Genomic DNA, 22427 nt, shown 5'->3' on the forward strand with positions numbered 1-22427 from the left:
GTAAAGTTTGGTGGAGGAGGAATAATGGTCTGGGTGTCACGGATCCCCCCGGTACTGCTGCTCATTCCGTTCACCAGCTCCGGAGGTCTACGTCACCGGCCTTCTAGGCGTCACTGACCTGGTTCATTACCACCAACCCCGGACTGTCTTGTCTCATTACGCACACCTGGTTCCCATTCCCCCCTGATTAGTATGTGTATATATGTGCCCTCTGTTCCCCATTGTCCTTGTCGATTATTGTCACATGTCCGTTGGTCTCGTGAGTACGTTGTATTATAGTTTAGATGCCGAGTAATTGTGCACTTGTTATTACGGGACTTGTCCCGTGTATTATTTAGAGGTTTAAACGCTCTTTCGTTTGGGTTACAGCCCTGTGTTATATATATACACGTGTTTGTTTTGGACTTCATCCACGTCGTTTTCCATGACGTACCTTATGTTGGTAATAAAATAAACTATTACGTGTTCCTGCGCCTGTCTTCTATCAGTATACAACGTGACACTGGGGCTGTTTTTCATGGTTCGGGATAGGCCCCTTAGATTTAGTGAAGGGAAATCTTAACGCTACAGCCTACAATGACATTTTAGACGATTCTGTGCTTCAAACTTTGTGGCAACAGGAGGAAGGCCCTTTCCTGTTTCAGCATGACAATGCCCCCGTGCACAAAGCGAGGTCCATACAGAAATGGTTTGTAGAGATCGTTGTGGAAGAATTTGAATGGCCTGCACAGAGCTCTGACCTCAACCCCATCGAACACCTTTGGGATTAATTGGAATGCAGACTGCGAGCCAGGCCTAATCGCCCAACATCAGTGCCCGACCTCACTAATGCTCTTGTGGCTGAATGGAAGCAAGTCCCCGCAGCAATGTTCCAACATCTAGTGGAAAGCCTTCCCAGAAGAGTGGGGGCTGTTATAGCAGCAAAGGGGGGACCAACTCCATATTAATGCCCATGATTTTGGCCATGTAGTGTATCTACCTCAAATACCTCGTACCCCTGCACATTGTTCTGGTACTGGTACTCCCTGTATATAGCTCCATTCTTGTGTATCTTATTTTATATATTAATTATTTATTTTATGGTGTTACTATTTTTTATTGATTCTTTATTTAAAACGCTGCGTTGTTGGGAAGGGCATGTCACGGTAAAGTCTACACCAGTTGGATTCGTAGCATGTGACAAATAAAATTTGATCTGATCTCAACCCCTCTCCCTCTTTCTCCTCCTTCTCTTTCTTGACTCATACTGTATCTTCAGGTAGAGTAGATCCTAAAAAGATCCTGATTGAACTGATCTAGGGAGTGGGGTGAGGAAATTAAGGTAATTCATAAGCATGATGTTAGCTCTACACAAACGTGTTGGTCTGACACCAATATCATGGTCTCTGCTCAGGTATGCAGACCAACAGAGTAGGTAGCTCCAGTGAGTGACAGGGTGCTATGCTAACCCATCAGGAGACGTGATAAATGTACTGAGACATTAGCGGGCGTCAAGGAGACAAACAGCCCCCACAGAGTCACCTGTCAATCATCTGGCACACAGACAGACGACACAAGTGCTAATGAGACGACAGAAAGTGTGTGTGTCTATGTGTACTCATGTTTTTTTTGTTTTTTTTGGAATGAGATGTTCGACGAGCAGGGGTCCACATACTTTTGGTCATGTAGTACATCTCAGTCAAGTAGCTCTCAGCAAAGTCAGTGCTAGTAAGGGGGGAAAAGTGCCTGGATTAGGACATGCGCCGCTTCCTGTGTGAGGTAGGATCGTACTCTATGGATGTTGTAGATCATGAACCTGTAGGAGCGAGTCACTGCTTTGATGTTTGCAGAGAACGACAGGTTATTGATTATTGTACTGCAATGTTGAGGGAGCTAGCAAGTATTTCACTGCACCTTTTATACTGAAAACTGTGTACGTGACAAAAGCTGTGTGCGGAGAGACCTTGGTGGGAAAGTTTCACAGGCACCGCAGTGTGTGTGTGTGTGTGTGTGGCTAACTCAGGCTAAATCCACTCCACCATATGTACAGGTTGAGTGGGCCCTTGTGAACACCTGTGTTGACATGCTGAGGTACTCAGACCCTGATAGACAATAGACCGTATTAGACAGAGTATTGTGTTAGTAAGAGGACAGACACCAGGCAGACAGACATGTTGTCTTAGCATCACACTTTGTTCAGCAGATCACCAGCTGACAGCTACTGAGAGCCCTTCACACACACAAAGAGGTGGAATGGGTTCGCACTAAAAAATATGTTGCATTAAAGCTTACTTCATTATTTACTGTATCAGACGTTTCGGCTTTACAGCCTTCTTCAGTGTGTAGGTACAGCCCTTCACACACACACACACACACACACACACACACACACACACACACACACACACACACACACACACACACACACACACACACACACACACACACACACACACACACACAGGTACACCCTGCCACCGCCATGACAGCTGTGACACTTCCTGGTAACAGCGTTCTCATTAGTGTCAGCATCCAATCACATTTCTTAAGCAGCACCATGTGACCAGAAGAGATGCGAGGAGACCAGAAAGAGAGGAAAGTGCCACCTTGATGACATTAGAATGCATCTCACGCATCAATGCTTTAAGATCAAAACAGCCTTAAATGATGGATAGAAATATTCTGTTTTCTTTGTTTGTGGAAATATTCTGTTTCCTTTGTTTGTCTCTGTACACACTGTAAGACAGACAAGCATTCAGAGGTACACACTGTCATGACTCTCCTTGAGTGAGGATCAAATGCCTCATATCTGCTTGGCAAATGGCCGACAACAACCAGACCCTCTTACCCACAGGGGGGGCTGTGCCGGTCTTGAGAGAATGCCAAAAGTGTGCAAAGCTGTCATGATTCCATATGTGTCATTTCATAGTTTTGATGTCTTCACTATTATTCTGCAATGTAAAAAATTGTAACAATAAAGAAAAACCCTTGAATGAGTAGGTGTGTCCAAACTCTTGACTGGTAGTGTACATATATAAAGAAAAAACATTTTAAAAGACGCACATTTTCTCCTCTCCTCCGCTTCTGACTGCATGTGCGTCCATATAAATAGAATGAATAGAACGGTGTCCCCAAGTCAATGATGGCATAATGAGCGCAGTAGCAGTGTGTGGGTAAAATCACTGAGGAAGCCAAGACAAGCCAGTAAGAAAGCCATATTACAACCTATGTTGTGATAATTGCGTTGTTTGCTCTATAACCCATTCGTTCATAAGCCACTGTGATATACAATAAGGCCGTGACAACAAAAAAAGAAGTCACACGATAATAAATGCAACTACACATAAGTTTGTTTCATCCTAAACCGGAGACAAACATCTGTCTGGTGAAGTCCACAAAGCAAATAATGCATGTAACAAACAGTTATATCACCTGCAGCATGGTCAAACAAGTTAATGTTTTTGACAGTTTCCTAAACAACTACTGATTTAGAACCACAGAGTTACCACAAGTCAGCACGAAGACAACAGGAGCACTGCCTCCGCTATTCCAGCGCCATTTCAACGTAAATATTGAAACATCATCAAATCAACAAGGCTATATATACTTAGTTTAATACACTGAAAACAAACTTAAAAGATACCAAAAACTACTTAGTCCAATCAATGTTGCTTAACATAATGTGGCTGTCCATACTGATTTCTGTGTGTGTGTGTGTGCGTATGCACATGTATAACAAAATGTTTGACTCACCCTACTTGTAGACAAGTTGAATGGCAATTCCATTCTCCTCTTTTTCATGTTGGCAAAATGGTCGATGGCTCTGTCATACAGTACACTTTTAGTTTTTGTTGTCATAGGCTACCTATCTAAAATGCTTGCTAGCCTAACTGTCTCACATGGGCATCAATGAACCAGCCTAAGTTAGCTAATTAGTTAACGTGAGCCTACTAGGCTACATATTGAATTTCAATCGTCTCAGGCCTGTGGCACAACATATTCAATTATGGTTAGATCAGAATTGCCTTCATAATTATTGGCCTGTACAGAGAATTAAGTCCAAATCCCCATCTCCATCCATGGCTTAGGAAAGGGCCGATTTAGCAAGCTAGCTACTGCAGGTCATCAACACAAGCAGACCAGAAACAGACACGTTTTTCAGAAAATGATGTTATGCTTACAAAATTATTTGATTGGTGTGAATCCAAACTGGCCTCACTTGTGGGGGCGTTTTGCTGCACCAGGTCAAACCCACAGTTGAGTTCAGCTCAACGCTGATTGGCTAATTATTATTTTTATCAAGGGAGGCCAAATGCTTGCTTGCATCAATCAATCAAATGGTACAGCAGCAACATGTCATATTACTTTGGTCCAGACAGCATCAGATACATGGCCTACACATACTGAGACAGAGGGGTGCTGTTTCCTATGCTCAGTGAGATTCAGCCACCTGTGAATTGACGGAAAATTATGAAAACACAGAGAGACGAAAGATAAATTATTATATTATTTTTTATTGTTCAAATATTTGGGGAAGCCTGGCTCGCTGTCTTAACCTGTATATTTTCAACCTAGGAGCAAAGCAGGAAGTAAAAGCAGGACGTGTACCCACCAATATGTTTGTTGATTCAACTCAACTGACATTACAACAAATACATTCCATTGCATGAGCCACATCAGTTAACATCATTTGAATAAACAATCTACATTAACATGGAAATTGTTGCTTCACAATACCAGGCAGCCATTGCGAGTTTACCCATAGACCCGGTAGAGGTCAATTGAACTCGACCCAAACAATGGAAATGCCAAGGAAACGCGTGGGGGAAATATCCGGAATCTCCTCATTGCCCCCAGCAAAATTAGCCTACATTTAAGCTATTGTTTATATGTGTATTTCACACTATGTTGAGATACAAATCGGAGTTCAATGCTTGTGTGGATGTCAACCCCAATACATGTTCATGTCATCGTCACCAATTAACTGCATTGCAGTTAAAAACGACTATGACTACCACCACCGATTTCTGTATGCTAGCTATGCTACCAGCTCATACGAACAGGAGTTAGCATTTAGCAGTCACTTACTTCTTCTAAACCTGAAAAGGAGACTCGTTTGCTACAACACCTTGCTTGTTTCAGCAAGGAGCATCAATGTTTCATCACAAAACCAACCACAAACTTAAAGCTTCTCCGTATTATACCACTTCAGCTCAGCAGTGGAGCCTCTACACACACACTAGGGTTGGTATCCAGATTTTCATACCGTCATACTGTTTCTGTACCATACCAGGGTATACGTTATTACCGGAAGTGCACACAAAGGGCGCTATTTCTTTAAAAAAGACGCACAAAACAATTCAGGCAACATGGATCTTGATCCTGGAGGGGATTGATTGTCTCTGCTGTAACCAAGAAGCTTGATCTTGACATATAGCCACTTAGCTAGCAAGTTAGCAAACCAAATGCATAGCTGGTGCCCAGAGCTGGATATCATTTAATTGGCACATCTAAGATAGTTAGCTTATAAGCAGTGGCGTAGCACGCACCCCCGCAAGGTATATCCGGTAAGCCTAACACACACACACATCCTCCTCGTTTGACCTTCTGATTCAGCATAGAAACCATTCACAAACTGAAAACTTGTCCAATTCAGCTCAGCAGTGGAGCCTCTACTGTGATGATCTGTGACGGGGCCTCAGTCAAACAGCATTTAGTGAACTGAGCAAGTCTCTACACACACACACACACACACACACACACACACACACACACACACACACACACACACACACACACACACACACACACACACACACACACACACACACACACACACACACACACACACACACACACACACACACACACACACACACACACACACACACACACACCAATCTGTCAATGTGGAGTTCCTTGAATCACAGTTACACCAAGTAGTATCAAAACATGACACGGTGTGGGTCACAATGAATCCTGCTATTTGTTTATTTAAAGTGTGCCATACTGCCAAAAGAATGTTGTACCAAACAACGTCCTCCTCCAAAACGCCCCACAATAAGACCATGACCTTTGACCCTACCTGTTTGTCCTTGTCCTTGGCCTTTCCACTGCTGCTGACCCGGGAGGAAGGGACATCACGGGGGATGACAGAGATCTGGTGCAGTGGCATGTTCATCCCAGCGGAAACCACCGGACTGGTCGTACTCACACACACACTTCCTGTCTTGCTGCTGCTGCCACGGCAACAGGCATGACGGGCATAAACCCTACTCCTACACTGCTCTGGAGAGGAAAAAGAGGCGAAAGAGGAGAGACAGGGTTAGACATACAGTACATAGACAGCACTTACACGTATCACATTTATTTTCAAAAGTTATTTGAATTTGTAGCCATTTTCCTTTCTTTTCTCATCAGAGTGATGAAAACACATTGACAGAGAGAAGAGTCTGAACAGCACATGTTGTGAATTCTAAAACTATAGTCTGAACATCCCATAATAGCATATTGACACAGAGGGGAGAGAATGAACCATGGTATGAATAGGCCATGATAACACATTGACTGTCAACATTGAGAAAGGTCTGAATTGCCCATAATAGGCACATCGATGGGGAGAGAAGACTGAACCTTTTCTCTGAACAGCTTATGCTATGAAGGCGGAACCACAATCTAAGCAGCACCATCATGGGTAATTCCTCACGAAACCAGGACAAAAAAAAAAGATTTGCACAACATTTCATCCATAGAATGGTCATTTGGGGGAAGAATTGTTGACTTATATTTTTCAAGATTCATAAATAATTGTATGAACATTTTTATTGAAATCAAAATACTACTCATATTGCAGAGCAAGTGGTAAAGTTTAATATGATACCAATGTTTGTTTTGTAGTACTTACTACAGATAAAACACTATGGAGTCTTAAAGGAGGCCTTTGTAAGGCCAAAATGTCATAAATATGCCACATTTTATAAATTATTTCTCAATTATGGTTTTAGATACAAATGTCAAATATATGTCAACAATCCTTAATCCAAATGACCATTATATGGATTAAATGTGAGAAGAAACAAAAAATCATGGTCTTTTTTTGTCCTGGTTTTGTGAAGAATCACCCTGATAACACATTGACAGGGCCTGAAGCAGCCCGAGGTGAGAAGTTATGAAAATACACTTGATAAATATATGGTTTCTATTTCTGCTAATGCAGCCATCTGCAGTGCACAGCCACTGACAGCAATTACTGTAAGGTTCAACCCCTCTGGTGTGTGGGTGTGTGTGTGTATGTGCATGCATGCGAGTGCCTGCAAGTGTAGGGGCGGACGTGCATCCGTTTACACGTTTGTGTGTGTGTGTGTGTGTGTGTGCCAATGCTGGAGATGTAGGCTACTGGCAAGGGAGAGAGGAATATGTCATATTGAAGTCTTAGGCGAAGCCTGTGAACTACAACATCCAGGTCAAGGGCACTGGGCAAAACTGTTGGAGGACATCTACCATCACCGTAGTGCCAGGACTCTATTTGTGGAGGGAGGGAACAGGTGGAACACAGGAAGAAAAAGAAGACAGAGAGGAAGAGGGGTGCATCACTAATCAAGTGCTGTCTGAAAGTAGAGGTGGGTTCTGTTCCTCTCTCAGTAGAGGTTAGGGATATCTCAGGGGGTCTCCGGTAGTCTCTCCCAAAGCTCCCAAGGACATTATAGACCCCAAGGACAAGGCACTGCAGGGAGACTAACAAGGGGACCTGACACTATCACAGACAGAGATGAATTAAATAGCGGGGTCACCAGAAAGGCTTTTCATGATGTAATGAGAGAGAAGGAGAGCAGGAGAGAGGGATACAGAGAAAAAGAGATGGGAGAGAGTGAAGGAGGGAAGAGAGAGGGAAGTAGAGGGTTAGAGAGAGAGAGATAGAGAGCGAAGGAGAGGGTTAGAGAGAGAGACACAACTGTCTATGAGCTCCTCTCCAGTGAGACAGTGAGTCCAGAGAAATGTGAGTCCAGAGAAATGTCTGCACAAACCACTGTTTCCTCCAACACCCTAGTGCTACATGGACACGGGCCCAGCATTCACCCTCCTATACACACTACTGCATGTACACGCAAGCACGCACATTCTACACTGCTCAGAAAAATAAAGGGAACACTTAAACAACACAATGTAACTCCAAGTCAATCACACTTCTGTGAAATCAAACTGTCCACTTAGGAAACAACACTGATTGACAATACATTTCACATGCTGTTGTGCAAATGGAATAGACAACAGGTGGAAATTATAGGCAATTAGCAAGACACCCCCAATAAAGGAGTGGTTCTGCAGGTGGTGACCACAGACCACTTCTCAGTTCCTATGCTTCCTGGCTGATGTTTTGGTCACCTTTGAATGCTGGCAGTGCTTTCACTCTAGTGGTAGCATGAGACGGAGTCTACAACCCACACAAGTGGCTCAGGTAGTGCAGCTCATCCAGGATGGCACATCAATGCGAGCTGTGGCAAGAAGGTTTGCTGTGTCTGTCAGCGTAGTGTCCAGAGCATGGAGATGCTACCAGGAGACAGGCCAGTACATCAGGAGACGTGGAGGAGGCCGTAGGAGGGCAACAACCCAGCAGCAGGACCGCTACCTCCGCCTTTGTGCAAGGAGGAGCAGGAGGAGCACTGCCAGAGCCCTGCAAAATGACCTCCAGCAGGCCACAAATGTGCATGTGTCTGCTCAAACGGTCAGAAACAGACTCCATGAGGGTGGTATGAGGGCCCGACGTCCACAGGTGGGGGTTGTGCTTACAGCCCAACACCGTGCAGGACGTTTGGCATTTGCCAGAGAACACCAAGATTGGCAAATTCGCCACTGGCACCCTGTGCTCTTCACAGATGAAAGCAGGTTCACACTGAGCACATGTGACAAAGTCTGGAGACGCCGTGGAGAACGTTCTGCTGCCTGCAACATCCTCCAGCATGACCGGTTTGGCGGTGGGTCAGTAATGGTGTGGGGTGGCATTTCTTTGGGGGGCCGCACAGCCCTCCATGTGCTCGCCAGAGGTAGCCTGACTGCCATTAGGTACCGAGATGAGATCCTCAGACACCTTGTGAGACCATATGCTGGTGAGGTTGGCCCTGGGTTTCTCCTAATGCAAGACAATGCTAGACCTCATGTGGCTGGAGTGTGTCAGCAGTTCCTGCAAGAGGAAGGCATTGATGCTATGGACTGGCCCGCCCGTTCCCCAGACCTGAATCCAATTGAGCACATCTGGGACATCATGTCTCGTTCCATCCACCAACGCCACGTTGCACCACAGACTGTCCAGGAGTTGGCGGATGCTTTAGTCCAGGTCTGGGAGGAGATCCCTCAGGAGACCATCCGCCACCTCATCAAGAGCATGCCCAGGCGTTGTAGGGAGGTCATACAGGCACGTGGAGGCCACACACACTACTGAGCCTCATTTTGACTTGTTTTAAGGACATTACATCAAAGTTGGATTAGCCTGTAGTGTGGTTTTCCACTTTAATTTTGAGTGTGACTCCAAATCCAGACCTCCATGGGTTGATAAATTTGATTTCCATTGATAATTTTTGTGTGATTTTGTTGTCAGCATATTCAACTATGTAAAGAAAAAAAGTATTTAATAAGATTATTTCATTCATTCAGATCTAGGATGTGTTATTTTAGTGTTCCTTTATTTTTTTGAGCAGTGTATTTCTAAGGGCCAATCACTGTTATGGTAACCATCTGGCCAATCAATAACTTCATGAAAAGGTCAGATTGGTCAGAAATTGACCTTGTTGCCATGACACCAGCTGCAGAGGTCATTATGACTGGGTAATTATGACTGGAGGCTGGTTCGGCTTTATAGTAACCTGCTGAAACATACAAACACACACACCTATACATGTGCATGCACACGTGTGAGCATAGACACACACAGTCGTTGTTTCTATTCAAAAGAAAAAACACAAGAACCCAATAAAAAATATTGTCATTTACATTCCGAGTAAGTTTATCTTCACGGTTCGCTTCACTCATTTACATTACAATACCTACAACATCTAAAAGTCTTCAGACCAGAAAGGTTTACAAAAACAACACTCATCTTGACTGACTGACTGACTGATACAAATAAAAACCACTAGATCCAGTCTTACTTTGCAACGCACATTCCTCATGTATTTAAAAGCCTCTCTCCTCTCCTCAGGCAGTGTGTTCTCTCTCCTCTCCTCAGGCAGTGTGTTCTCTCTCCAGTCCAGAGTCCTGTCAGGTAAATCTATATCTATCCTCCATCTGTTTTCTGCCTGGCTGAACCCTTGTTATTCACACGGAGCAGACCCCGACCTGCACTGACCCTCTTCCATCAGATAGACAGAGCAGACATTTGACGTGTTTGTGTGTGTGTATGTTTGTGTTTGTGTTTGTGTGTGTGTGTATATGTGTATGTGTGACTGTGACAGAGATGGCTGGGAGCTCCACACCTCCTAGTAATGAGACTCAATGCTTCAACTCCTTATCAATGCACTTACATTATTAAACTAGCAGCACATATCTGGACAAACACACACACAGAGACGTGTGAATACAGTTCAGGTCCTCCCTGTTATCCTCCTCTCCTCTATGCTAGCCGGCTCAATCACCAGCATCACTGACATTTCAGGCTCCACATCCATAATCGTTCAGTCAACCTCATTAGAATATATGCTAATGTTTGTTAGGGATGTGATTAAGTCTGAGACAGGGCTTTGAACACATACAGCGCTAACTTGGAGGACAGAGAGAGAGACAGAGAGAGAGAGAGAGAGAGAGAGAGAGAGAGAGAGAGAGAGAGAGAGAGAGAGAGAGAGAGAGAGAGAGAGAGAGAGAGAGAGAGAGAGAGAGAGACAGTAATTACTTGTGGTAAAGTGGTAAAACAGCTGTCAATTACATGGCATCACACTGGCTCTGATTGCTGTCAACACGAGCGCACGCGTGCACGCACGCACACGCACACACAGCTTGAGTCTTTGATTATTCATATACATTGTGTCTTGCTGAGAGTTTTTAACATGTCTAATAACACATGAGAACGTTCCTGAATATCCATCCTGTTTTTAACACAGTTAGGAGTAAGAAGAGTGGTGTGTTGCCTTAAAACTGGGTATAAGATGACATCTCAATTTACTACATTGTACTCACATTATCTATGAGACACAGACACATGATACTATATAAATCACATACTATCTGTTCTGTAGGCATACTGTAGGTTCATGAAACCATATGGCTGTGGTGCTAGACTAGACAATACTGCAGGGTTGGGCAATTCAGAAAGTAAACCACATTTTAATTCCAATTCATTGAAAAGTATTGAAGAGAATTGAAATTGGAATTTCAGTGCACTTCCTGAATTCACTGGAATTGAAATGGAATTGACCCCAACCCTGCAATAGAGCCACGTCTCTCTCCCTCTCTCTGTCTGTAATGATATGCATAGCCTCTGGCATGGTCCTGTCTATATTTCTTTGGTCCACAGCTTTACCTGGCTGCTCACTGCTCAGAGATTCACACAAACACGCACGCACTCACACAAACACATACACACACACACACACACACACACACACACACACACACACACAGTGTGACAGGTTCAACACTGCATGTCATGATAGATAGGAAAAAAACTGAGAGAGGATAGTCTCCACATAAACGCATGGATGACCAGAGGAGATTCAGAAAGCCACTGGACTGAATTGGTGAATTGTACCTTTTGACAGGGAGCTGTTGGACTGACTCTCTCTCCTCCTCTGGAGAGTCTCCCATTACATATGGAGAGAGGGAAATAAAATAGAAAGAGAGAAAAATAGATACAAAAATTAAGTTGAAGGAGAGAGTAGGCTTGGGCGGTATACCTTATGTACCGTATACCGGGGTATTTGGATATAGCCACTGGAGGGTTTTTCAATACTGTCAATAGTCAATAAAGTTTTTAAAAAGACATTTTAATATTTGTAGCTACATTTTAAGTAAATACCTGCAGTCAACTTGTGCAATACGTTACGAGATAAAGAAAATCGCATTCTTAATTTCACTTGTCACATAATGTTTCATTATGAAGCTTACCGGTAGTCCCCAGTCACATGGTGTTTGTTTACAAGTACACAATGACGAGCGACCGGAGCCTTGTGAGTCACTCACTGTTGTGCAGCACGCGCCAGGTTATCTAGTTACAGTATAGAATTCATAACTATATAAATGTTTGCCAGCTAAATATCGTATAGCTAATAATTAACTGTCTAAAATGTGCTAAATGCTCTGGAGTTGTGCATTTGGTTTGCTAATTTAGTTGCTTGTTAGCTATCTAGCTAAGTGGTTAGCTTCTTCCAAAATCAAGCTTTGCTTGGTAACAGCAGAGAATCCCCTTCTGGATCAAGAGCCTTGCTGTCTAATATTTGTTTTGTGCGTGCAGCAAACTGTGAGTAGCATTTTAGTTACTTGTATAACTTTATGAGCAGGGATGTCTGTCCTACAAGTAGTTTATGTCAGAGACTGTATAAAATGTTTGCAATGCGCTCGTTAGCATTTAGTTAGCATTCTCTATGGGATTTTACATGTATTTGTTAGCATTGCTAACCTTCGGATTACAGAGGCCCAGTGAAAATAGCGCCCCTTGTGTTCAGTGCCGGTATTACCGAATATCCCAGTATGGCACAAGGTCGGTATGAAGGTATAACACTCTGGATACCGCCCAAGCGTAGGAGAGAGAAACATAGAAAGACAGAGAGAGATGATAAAAAGAAGGCGAAAGAGAGAGAGAGAGAGAATAAATGACAGGGAGACTGATAGAAGAGCAGAATGAAATAGAAACACCAGGAAGAGGAGAAAAGTGCAAACACATCCGAAATGAGAAGGGGAAGTTGATTGAGAGGGCGTACACACCCCCACACACACACACACATACTCTTGTGCTATCACTGACACACAGGCACACACACACTTTCTCAAATAATGCTGCTTGCATCAGTCCATCTCTGAGAAATGAGGGCAGTAGTTTATGGCATGGTTTCACATTTTCATGTGTATGATGATTAAGGCAACCAGAGCTATTGAGGGGAAATTACTCAGATACTGTTTCACCCTATAGGATCATTGATTTCCCATTGACCTAAATCACAGCCATGCTTCATCCTATAAACCCCATTTGCAGAAGAAGAACTAAGGAAATAAAGACCATATATAAGTGTATACTAAACACACATGCAGTACGCACTTCCAGGAATCAGTGTGATATGACTTTGATCAAAGTTTTCTGTTCATTATGAATCGTCAATCTGCTTGGTTCGTTTCGTTATGAAAAACTATGATAACCATATTGTTATCATTAGAAAGTATAAGCTATATGGAAAATACAGCATGTATACACACACACACACGCAAGCAGGCACATTCACGAACTAACACAAACACACACACACAGGACTGAATTTCCAGTACACAGTAAAGAGAAGTGTGTCAGTTGTCATACCACTTCCTTTGTGAAATCACATGGCCCAGAGAGCCACAGATCACAGGCTGTATGGTACACTTAATGGACGACCAAAACAAGCCATTAACAACAGTAAACTACCCAGTTATCAGTCATCTTTATAAACCATTAACAGTAAACTGTTATCAGTCATCTTTAATAAAGTTATGACTCAGCAAAGCAATGAAAAACCCAGCAGTGTTTCCCCTAGAGTTTATTTCCTCAGGCAGAACGCCAAGACTAGTCCCCATAGACCGACATCCAGGTCTGGGGCCTTCACGGAAGTTTCCATTGAAATTAACTGATTCCAAATGATAGACTCATCAAGTCAAAAACCTAATAGTGTTTAACCCAGTAGAAAAAACTAATATTCACCAGAGTTTTCCATGTCAATGAAACTAAAGGATATGACATTGAAAAGAAAGGGGTGAACAGAACAAGGGAGGCCCGCCGGAACCATACTTCATAATAGGGAAAACACTGACAAGTGTACACAACAGCCAGTTGGAGACTGTCTACTAACTACACTACAGTCTAGTCCCAGCTCCTCGTGCCACTGTGACGTGTTCATTCATTACTCTCATCTCATCCTGGCAGGACCCAGAAGATTATGTAACTGAGCTGAGCTGTATAACTGTAACAGTTATGGTACACTAGACTATATGCAAATGACTGGGGGCATTCACAGTTCAGCTGTGAATGCCCCCAGGACTGTATATTAACTCTCCAACAACCCTTGACTTAATTCACAAATTAGAATCACCTTTATTCGCAAACACATTTACATACACCCAGAATTTGATTTGGTGAAATGGTGCTGCCGCAAAAACCAACATACAGAATATAAAGGCGATAAACATAATATACTGAAAGAATGTATTTACAAATACACATACACAATAATTATGCATGGTACAAATGTACAAATGTACAACTCAGCAAAAAAAGAAACTTCCCTTTTTTCAGGACCCTGTCTTTCAAAGATAATTTGTAAAAATCCAAATAACTTCACAGATCTTCACTGTAAAGGGTTTAAACACTGTTTCCCATGCTTGTTCAATGAACCATAAACATTTAATGAACATGCACCTGTGGAACGGTCGTTAAGACACTAACAGCTTACAGACGGTAGGCAATTAAGGTCACAGTTATGAAAACTTAGGACACTAAAGAGGCCTTTCTACTGACTCTGAAAAACACCAAAAGAAAGATGCCCAGGGTCCCTGCTCATCTGCGTACCTTAGGCATGCTGCAAGGAGGCATGAGGACTGCAGATGTGGCCAGGGCAATAAATTGCAATGTCCGTATTGTGAGACGCCTAAGACAGTGCTACAGGGAGACAGGACGAACAGCTGATCGCCCTCTCAGTGGCAGACCACGTGTAACAACACCTGCACAGGATCGGTACATCCAAACATCACACCTTCGGGACAGGTACAGGATGGCAACAACAACTGCCCGAGTTACACCAGGAACGCACAATCCCTCCATCAGTGCTCAGACTGGCCGCAATAGGCTGAGAGAGGCTGGACTGAGGGCTTGTAGGCCTGTTGTAAGGCAGGTCCTCACCAGACATCACCGGCAACAACGTCGCCCACCGTCGCTGGACCAGACAGGACTGCTCTTCACTGATGAGTCGCGGTTTTGTCTCACCAGGGGTGATGGTCGGATTTGCATTTATCGTTGAAGGAATGAGCGTTACACCGAGGCCTGTACTCTGGAGCGGGATCGATTTGGAGGTGGAGGGTCTGTCATGGTCTGGGGCAGTGTGTCACAGCATCATCGGACTGAGCTTGTCGTCATTGCAGGCAATCTCAACGCTGTGCGTTACAGGGAAGACATCCTCCTCCCTCATGTGGTACCCTTCCTGCAGGCTCATCCTGAAATGACCTTCCAGCATGACAATGCCACCAGCCATACTGCTCGTTCTGTGCGTGATTTCCTGCAAGACAGGAATGTCAGTGTTCTGCCATGGCCAGTCCCATTGAGCACGTCTGGGACCTGTTGGATCGGAGGGTGAGGGCTAGGGCCATTCCCCCCAGAAATGTCCGGGAACTTGCAGGTGCCTTGGTGGAAGAGTGGAGTAACATCTCACAGCAAGAACTGTCAAATCTGGTGCAGTCAATGAGGAGGAGATGCACTGCAGTACTTAATGCAGCTGGTGGCCACACCAGATACTGACTGTTACTTTTGATTTTGACACCCCCTTTGTTCAGGGACACATTATTCCATTTCTGTTAGTCACATGTCTGTGGAACTTGTTCAGTTTATGTCTCAGTTGTTGAATCTTGTTAAAATCATACAAATATTTACACATGTTAAGTTTGCTGAAAATAAATGCAGTTGACAGTGAGAGGAGTTTCTTTTTTTGCTGAGTTTATTTTATATATGCAGTCAGTCAGTGCAGAGTGCAAAAATTAGATAATGGACTTATTAGCATGTCCCAGATAGAAATTCTATATAGTCTACCATAAATGCATCGAAAAATGCAAGAATTATACTTGTATCTGTGGCTTAACAAAGCCCTGTAGCACTTTTTATTCCTGTTACAGAGAGAATGAGGAAGTAGCCTACTGCTTGCAAAGTCAGCTGCTCTGACTTTTAAAGAAATATGTAACTTTTTCTTTCAAGTGAAACCAGAAGAAATGTCATTCTTCCGTACCCTTTATGTTTTATTTCATATCACGTCTTAGACAAGCGTTTTCTTTTAGCCTTTAAGCTGTGTTTCTTTTCAGAGAAAACTCTTAAAGACTCAGTACTGGTACAGAAGTCATAAGCTGGTAAAGCTGGCTCAGACAGACAGACAGACGGTGAGGATTCCAGAAACTTCTTTGACATGTCAAGTCAAGAGGGTTACTAATGTAGTCACTGCTCCCCTCTTTCTCTCCTCCCCTCCCCCTCCCTCCCTCCCCTCATCATATCCACGACAACAGAACTGATTAATAAAGAGCGATGTGTGTCAGGGGTTGTTTGAATCTCATCCTTATCTCACTGTAGTCAACAAACCTTGCAGATACATTTTTATAATATCATCATAGAAACAGGTCTTTATTGAAGTACATTAATATACTGTATATATATTTTATTTTATTTTTTAAACCTTTATTTAACTAGGCAAGTCAGTTAAGAACAAATTCTTATTTACAATGACGGCCTACACTGGCCAAACCCGGACGACGCTGGGCCAATTGTGCGCCGCCCTATAGGACTCCCAATCACGGCCGGTTGTGATACAGCCTGGAATCGAACCAGGGGGTCTGTAGTGACGCCACAAGCACTGAGATGCAGTGCCTTAGACCACTGCGCCACTCGGGAGCCCATGTGTATAATCACGTCTTTCATTATAAGTTTCCAAAGATAACAGACTCGTACTGTACATGTGTATCAGCCTATAAACGTTATTGATGGTCAAACACAAGCTGGCAAGCTTCTGTGTGCTGTGAAAAGGGACACACTGTTCAGTTTAGACCATCATCAGATAACACACTAAAGCAATAAGGAATGGTGATGATGATTACTGTTCACACAGAATACCATCTCTGTTTACACTCATAAAGTCACATTGTGTGTGTTATGCTTTCCTATACATCCCACATCTTCTGTGTCTGGGGAAAATTGTATAAAAAAAAAAGTATAATAATGATATAGATATATACAGTGCATTCAGAAAGTATTCAGACCACTTGACTTTTTCCACATTTTGTTACATTACAGCCTTATTCTAAAAATGATTAAAAATATATATCCTCATCAATCTACACACAATACCCCATTGTGACAAAGTGAAAACAGGTTTTTGCACATTTATAAAAAAACAAAAACAGATATACCTTATTTACATAAGTATTCACTATGAGACTCGGAATTGAGCTCAGGTGCATCCTGTTTCCATTGATCATCCTTGAGATGTTTCTACAACTTGATTGGAGTCCACCTGTGGTAAAATCAATTGATTGGACATGATTTGGAAAGGCACACACCTGCCTATATAAGATCCCAAGTTGACAGTGCATGTCAGAGCAGAAACCAAGCCATGAGGTCGAAGGAATTGTCCGTAGAGCTCCGAGACAGGATTGCATTGAGGCACAGATCTGGGGAAGGGTACAAAAACATTTCTGCAGCATTGAAGGTCCACAAGAACACAGTGGCCTTCATCATTCTTAAATGGAAGAAGTTTGGAACCACCAAGACTCTTCCTAGAGCTGGCCGCCTGGCCAAACTGAGCAATCGGGGGAGAAGGGCCTTGGTCAGGGAGGTGACCAAAAACCCGATGGTCACTCTGACAGAGCTCCAGAGTTCCTCTGTGGAGATGGGAGAACCTTTCAGAAGGACAACCATATCTGCAGCACTCCACCAATCAGGCCTTTATGGTAGAGTGGCCAGACGGAAGCCATTCCTCAGTAAAAGGCACATGACAGCCCGCTTGGACTTTGCCAAAAGGCACCTAAAGACTCAGACCATGATAAACAAGATTCTTTGGTCTGATGAAACCAAGATTGAACTCTTTGGCCTGAATGCCAAACATCACGTCTGGAGGAAACCTGGCACCATTCCTACGGTGAAGCATGATGATGGCAGCATTGTGCTGTGGAGATATTTTTCAGCGGCAGGGACTGGGAGACTAGTCAGGATCGAGGGAAAGTTGAACGGAGCAAAGTCCAGAGAGATCCTGGATGAAAACCTCCTCCAGAGCGCTCAGGACCTCAGACTGGGGCGAAGGTTCACCTTCCAACAGGACAACGACCCTAAGCACACAGTAAAGACAATGCAGGAGTGGCTTCGAGACAAGTCTCTGAAGGGGCCCAGCCAGAGCCCGGACTTGAACCCGATCGAACATCTCTGGAGAGACCTGAAAATAGCTCTGCAGCGATGCTCCCCATCCAACCTGACAGAGCTTGAGAGGATCTGCAGAGAAGAATGGGAGAAACTCCCCAAATACAGGTGTGCCAAGCTTGTAGCGTCATACCCAAGAAGACTCAAGGCTGTAATCGCTGCCAAAGGTGCTTCAACAAAGTACTGAGTAAAAGGTCTGAATACTTATGTAAATGTTATATTTCTTTTATTTGTAGTAAATTACCAAAAATTTCTAAAAACCTGTTTTTCCTTTGTCATTATGGGGTATTGTGAGTAGATTGCTAAAAAACATTTTTTTAGAATAAGGCTGTAATGTAACAACAACAAAAAGTCAAGGGGTCTGAATACTTTCCGAATGCACTGTCGGCATAATGTGAAATGCTTTGAGGCTTTGTCAAAAGCGCTATATAAATGCAACCCACTACTGCTAATCACCTCCTGCCTAGGTCCTATCTGTGTGATTTGGGGGGGCTTTGCAAACCGTCCATACGAAAACATCCAGGGACAAAAACTGTTGTCCTACATTCCAACCACCACAGAGTTCTTTCCACTGCAGGTGCTCTAGGGATGCTGGGATAGCGGTTGGGGGTCTGACATCATCCATAGAGAGAGAGAAGCTATTAGAGAAGATCAATATTCACTGTTAGACAGACATAGTAGAGCACAGCAGGGGTAGATTGAGTTACTGTAGAGAACAGTAGACAGGCAGACATAATGGAGTACAGAGCAGGGCAGGGGTAGATTGAGTTAGAGCCCAGAAGGTAAACCAGGACAACACTAATATGTCATTGTATTACATCCATATCAGATACTAAAAAGAGAGAGAGCACGAGAGAGAGAGAGAGAGAGAGAGTGCTTACATTTTTGGTACTTTTTCGCACTGGTCCCCTATGGGAATCATGCAGTTGCAAGCGCCATGCTCTACCAACTAGGACCCATGGGACCCATGTCCTAAAGAGCACATATTACTCATTTTTTGTTACATCATTTAGAGGAAAATGCTGGCAAACACCAAGGTTGCCAGCACACACACACACACACACACACACACACACACACACACACACACACACACACACACACACACACACGCGCACACACACACACACACACACACACACACACACACACACACACACACACACACACACACACACACACACACACACACACACACACACACACACACACATACACATACACATACACATACACACAGAGACAGACAAAGAGAGCAGTTTCCCACTGGACAGTGGTGAGTGTAACAGGTATTTCTGTTGGCTAGCTTTGCTTCCTTAAAGTCATCCTGCATACTGAAAGCTACAGTATGTGAATTAATCTGTATAAAAGCACAGTGCTCACTTTTATCAGTTTTGACTCATCTGATGAACTCCTATCACATTCTTTTGGCATTTCCAAAATTGCCATAAAAATGTAACAATACCTGGAAAGAGCCCTAACCCTAACCTGGAAAGAACCCTAACCTAACCCTAACCTGGAAAGAGCCCTAACCTAACCCTAACCTGGAAAGAGCCCTAACCTAACCCTGACCTGGAAAGAGCCCTAACCTAACTCTAACCTGGAAAGAGCCCTAACCTAACCCTAACCTGGAAAGAGCCCTAACCTAACCCTAACCTGGAAAGAGCCCTAACCTAACTCTAACCTGGAAAGAGCCCTAACCTAACTCTAACCTGGAAAGAGCCCTAACCTAACTCTGACCTGGAAAGAGCAGATATGTTTCAAAGAGAATACTTAATTTCCCAGCTAGACAGAGAGAGACAGAGAGCGAGAGCGAGACAGAAAGAGACTATACATACCTCGGCCTAAACATCAGCGCCACAGGTAACTTCCACAAAACGTCCACAAAGCTCTTAGAGACAAGGCAAGAAGGGCCTTCTATGCCATCAAAAGGAACATAACATTTGACATACCAATTAGGATCTGTCTAAAAAATACTTGAATCAGTTATAGAACCCATTGCCCTTTATGGTTGTGAGGTCTGGGGTCCACTCACCAACCAAGAATTCACAAAATGTGACAAACACCAAATTGAGACTCTGCATGCAGAATTCTGCAAAAATATCCTCAGTGTACAACGTAAAACACCAAATAATGCATGCAGAGCAGAATTAGGCCGATACCCACTAATGATCAAAATTCAGAAAAGAGCCGTTAAATTCTACAACCACCTAAAAGGAAGCGATTCCCAAACCTTCCATAACAAAGCCATCACCTACAGAGAGATTAACCTGGAGAAGAGTACCCTAAGCAAGCTGGTCCTGGGGCTCTGTTCACAAACACAAACAGACCCCACAGAGCCCCAGGACAGCAACACAATTAGACCCAACCAAATCATGACAAAACAAAAAAGATAATTACTTGACACATTGGAAATAATTAACAAAAAAACTGAGCAAACTAGAATGCTATTTGGCCCTAAACAGAGAGTACACAGTGGCAGAATACCTGACCACTGTGATTGACTCAAAATTAAGGAAAGCTTTGACTATGTACAGACTCAGTGAGCATAGCCTTGCTATTGAGAAAGGCCGCCGTAGGCAGACCTGGCTCTCAAGAGAAGACAGGCTATGTGTACACTGCCCACAAAATGAGGTGGAAACTGAGCTGCACTTCCTAACCTCCTGCCAAATGTATGACCATACAGTGAGGGAAAAAAGTATTTGATCCCCTGCTGATTTTGTACGTTTGCGCACTGACAAAGAAATGATCAGTCTATAATTTTAATGGTAGGTTTATTTGAACAGTGAGAGACAGAATAACAACAAAAAAATCCAGAAAAACGCATGTCAAAAATTTTATAAATTGATTTGTATTTTAATGAGGAAAATAAGTATTTGACCCCTCTGCAAACATGACTTAGTACTTGGTGGCAAAACCCTTGTTGGCAATCACAGAAGTCAGACGTTTCTTGTAGTTGGCCACCAGGTTTGCACACATCTCAGGTGGGATTTTGCAGATCTTCTCCAAGTCATTAAGGTTTCGAGGCTGACGTTTGGCAACTCAAACCTTCAGCTCCCTCCACAGATTTTCTATGGGATTAAGGTCTGGAGACTGGCTAGGCCACTCCAGGACCTTAATGTGCTTCTTCTTGAGCCACTCCTTTGTTGCCTTGGCCGTGTGTTTTGGGTCACTGTCATGCTGGAATACCCATCCACGACCCATTTTCAATGCCCTGGCTGAGGGAAGTTGGTTCTCACCCAAGATTTGACGGTACATGGCCCCGTCCATTGTCCCTTTGATGCAGTGAAGTTGTCCTGTCCCCTTAGCAGAAAAACACCCCCAAAGCATAATGTTTCCACCTCCATGTTTGACGGTGGGGATGGTGTTCTTGGGGTCATAGGCAGCATTCCTCCTCCTCCAAACACGGCGAGTTGAGTTGATGCCAGGCTCTGTCGCAGCCGGCCGCGACCGGGAGACTCATGGGCGGCGCACAATTGGCCAAGCGTCGTCCAGGGTAGGGGAGGGAATGGCCGGCAGGGATGTAGCTCAGTTGATAGAGCATGGCGTTTGCAACGCCAGGGTTGTGGGTTCAATTCCCACGGGGAGCCAGTATAAAAAAATATGTATTCACTAACTGTAAGTCGCTCTGGATAAGAGCGTCTGCTAAATGACTAAAATGTAATGTAAATGATGCCAAAGAGCTCGATTTTGGTCTCATCTGACGACAACACTTTCACCCAATTCTCCTCTGAATCATTCAGATGTTCATTGGCAAACTTCAGATGGGCCTGTATATGTGCTTTCTTGAGCAGGGGGACCTTGCGGGCGCTGCAGGATTTCAGTCCTTCACGGCGTAGTGTGTTACCAATTGTTTTCTTGGTGACTATGGTCCCAGCTGCCTTGAGATCATTGATAAGATCCTCCCGTGTAGTTCTGGGCTGATTCCTCACCGTTCTCATGGTCATTGCAACTCCACGAGGTGAGATCTTGCATGGAGCCCCAGGCCGAGGGAGATTGACAGTTCTTTTGTGTTTCTTCCATTTGCGAATAATTGCACCAACTGTTGTCACCTTCTCACCAAGCTGCTTGGTGATGGTCTTGTAGCCCATTCCAGCCTTGTGTAGGTCTACAATCTTGTCCC

The 22427-nt window shown here is 43.8% G+C and overlaps 1 protein-coding gene across 1 annotated transcript in view; it reads right to left on the minus strand.

The window, feature by feature from the left end:
- The window catches only part of LOC311110499 (E3 ubiquitin-protein ligase MARCHF8-like), a 125026-nt gene that overhangs the window by 95327 nt on the left and 7272 nt on the right, over nt 1-22427 (minus strand). Inside the window, exon 2 of the mRNA XM_084153020.1 lies at nt 6065-6267. Within this exon, the coding sequence (XP_084009146.1) occupies nt 6065-6160 (96 nt within the window). The 5' untranslated portion in view covers nt 6161-6267. The remainder of the gene's footprint in view (nt 1-6064; nt 6268-22427) is intronic.

The sequence above is a fragment of the Coregonus lavaretus genome (genome assembly GCF_964263955.1).
Source record: "Coregonus lavaretus genome assembly, chromosome: 36".
Classification (NCBI taxonomy): domain Eukaryota; kingdom Metazoa; phylum Chordata; class Actinopteri; order Salmoniformes; family Salmonidae; genus Coregonus; species Coregonus lavaretus.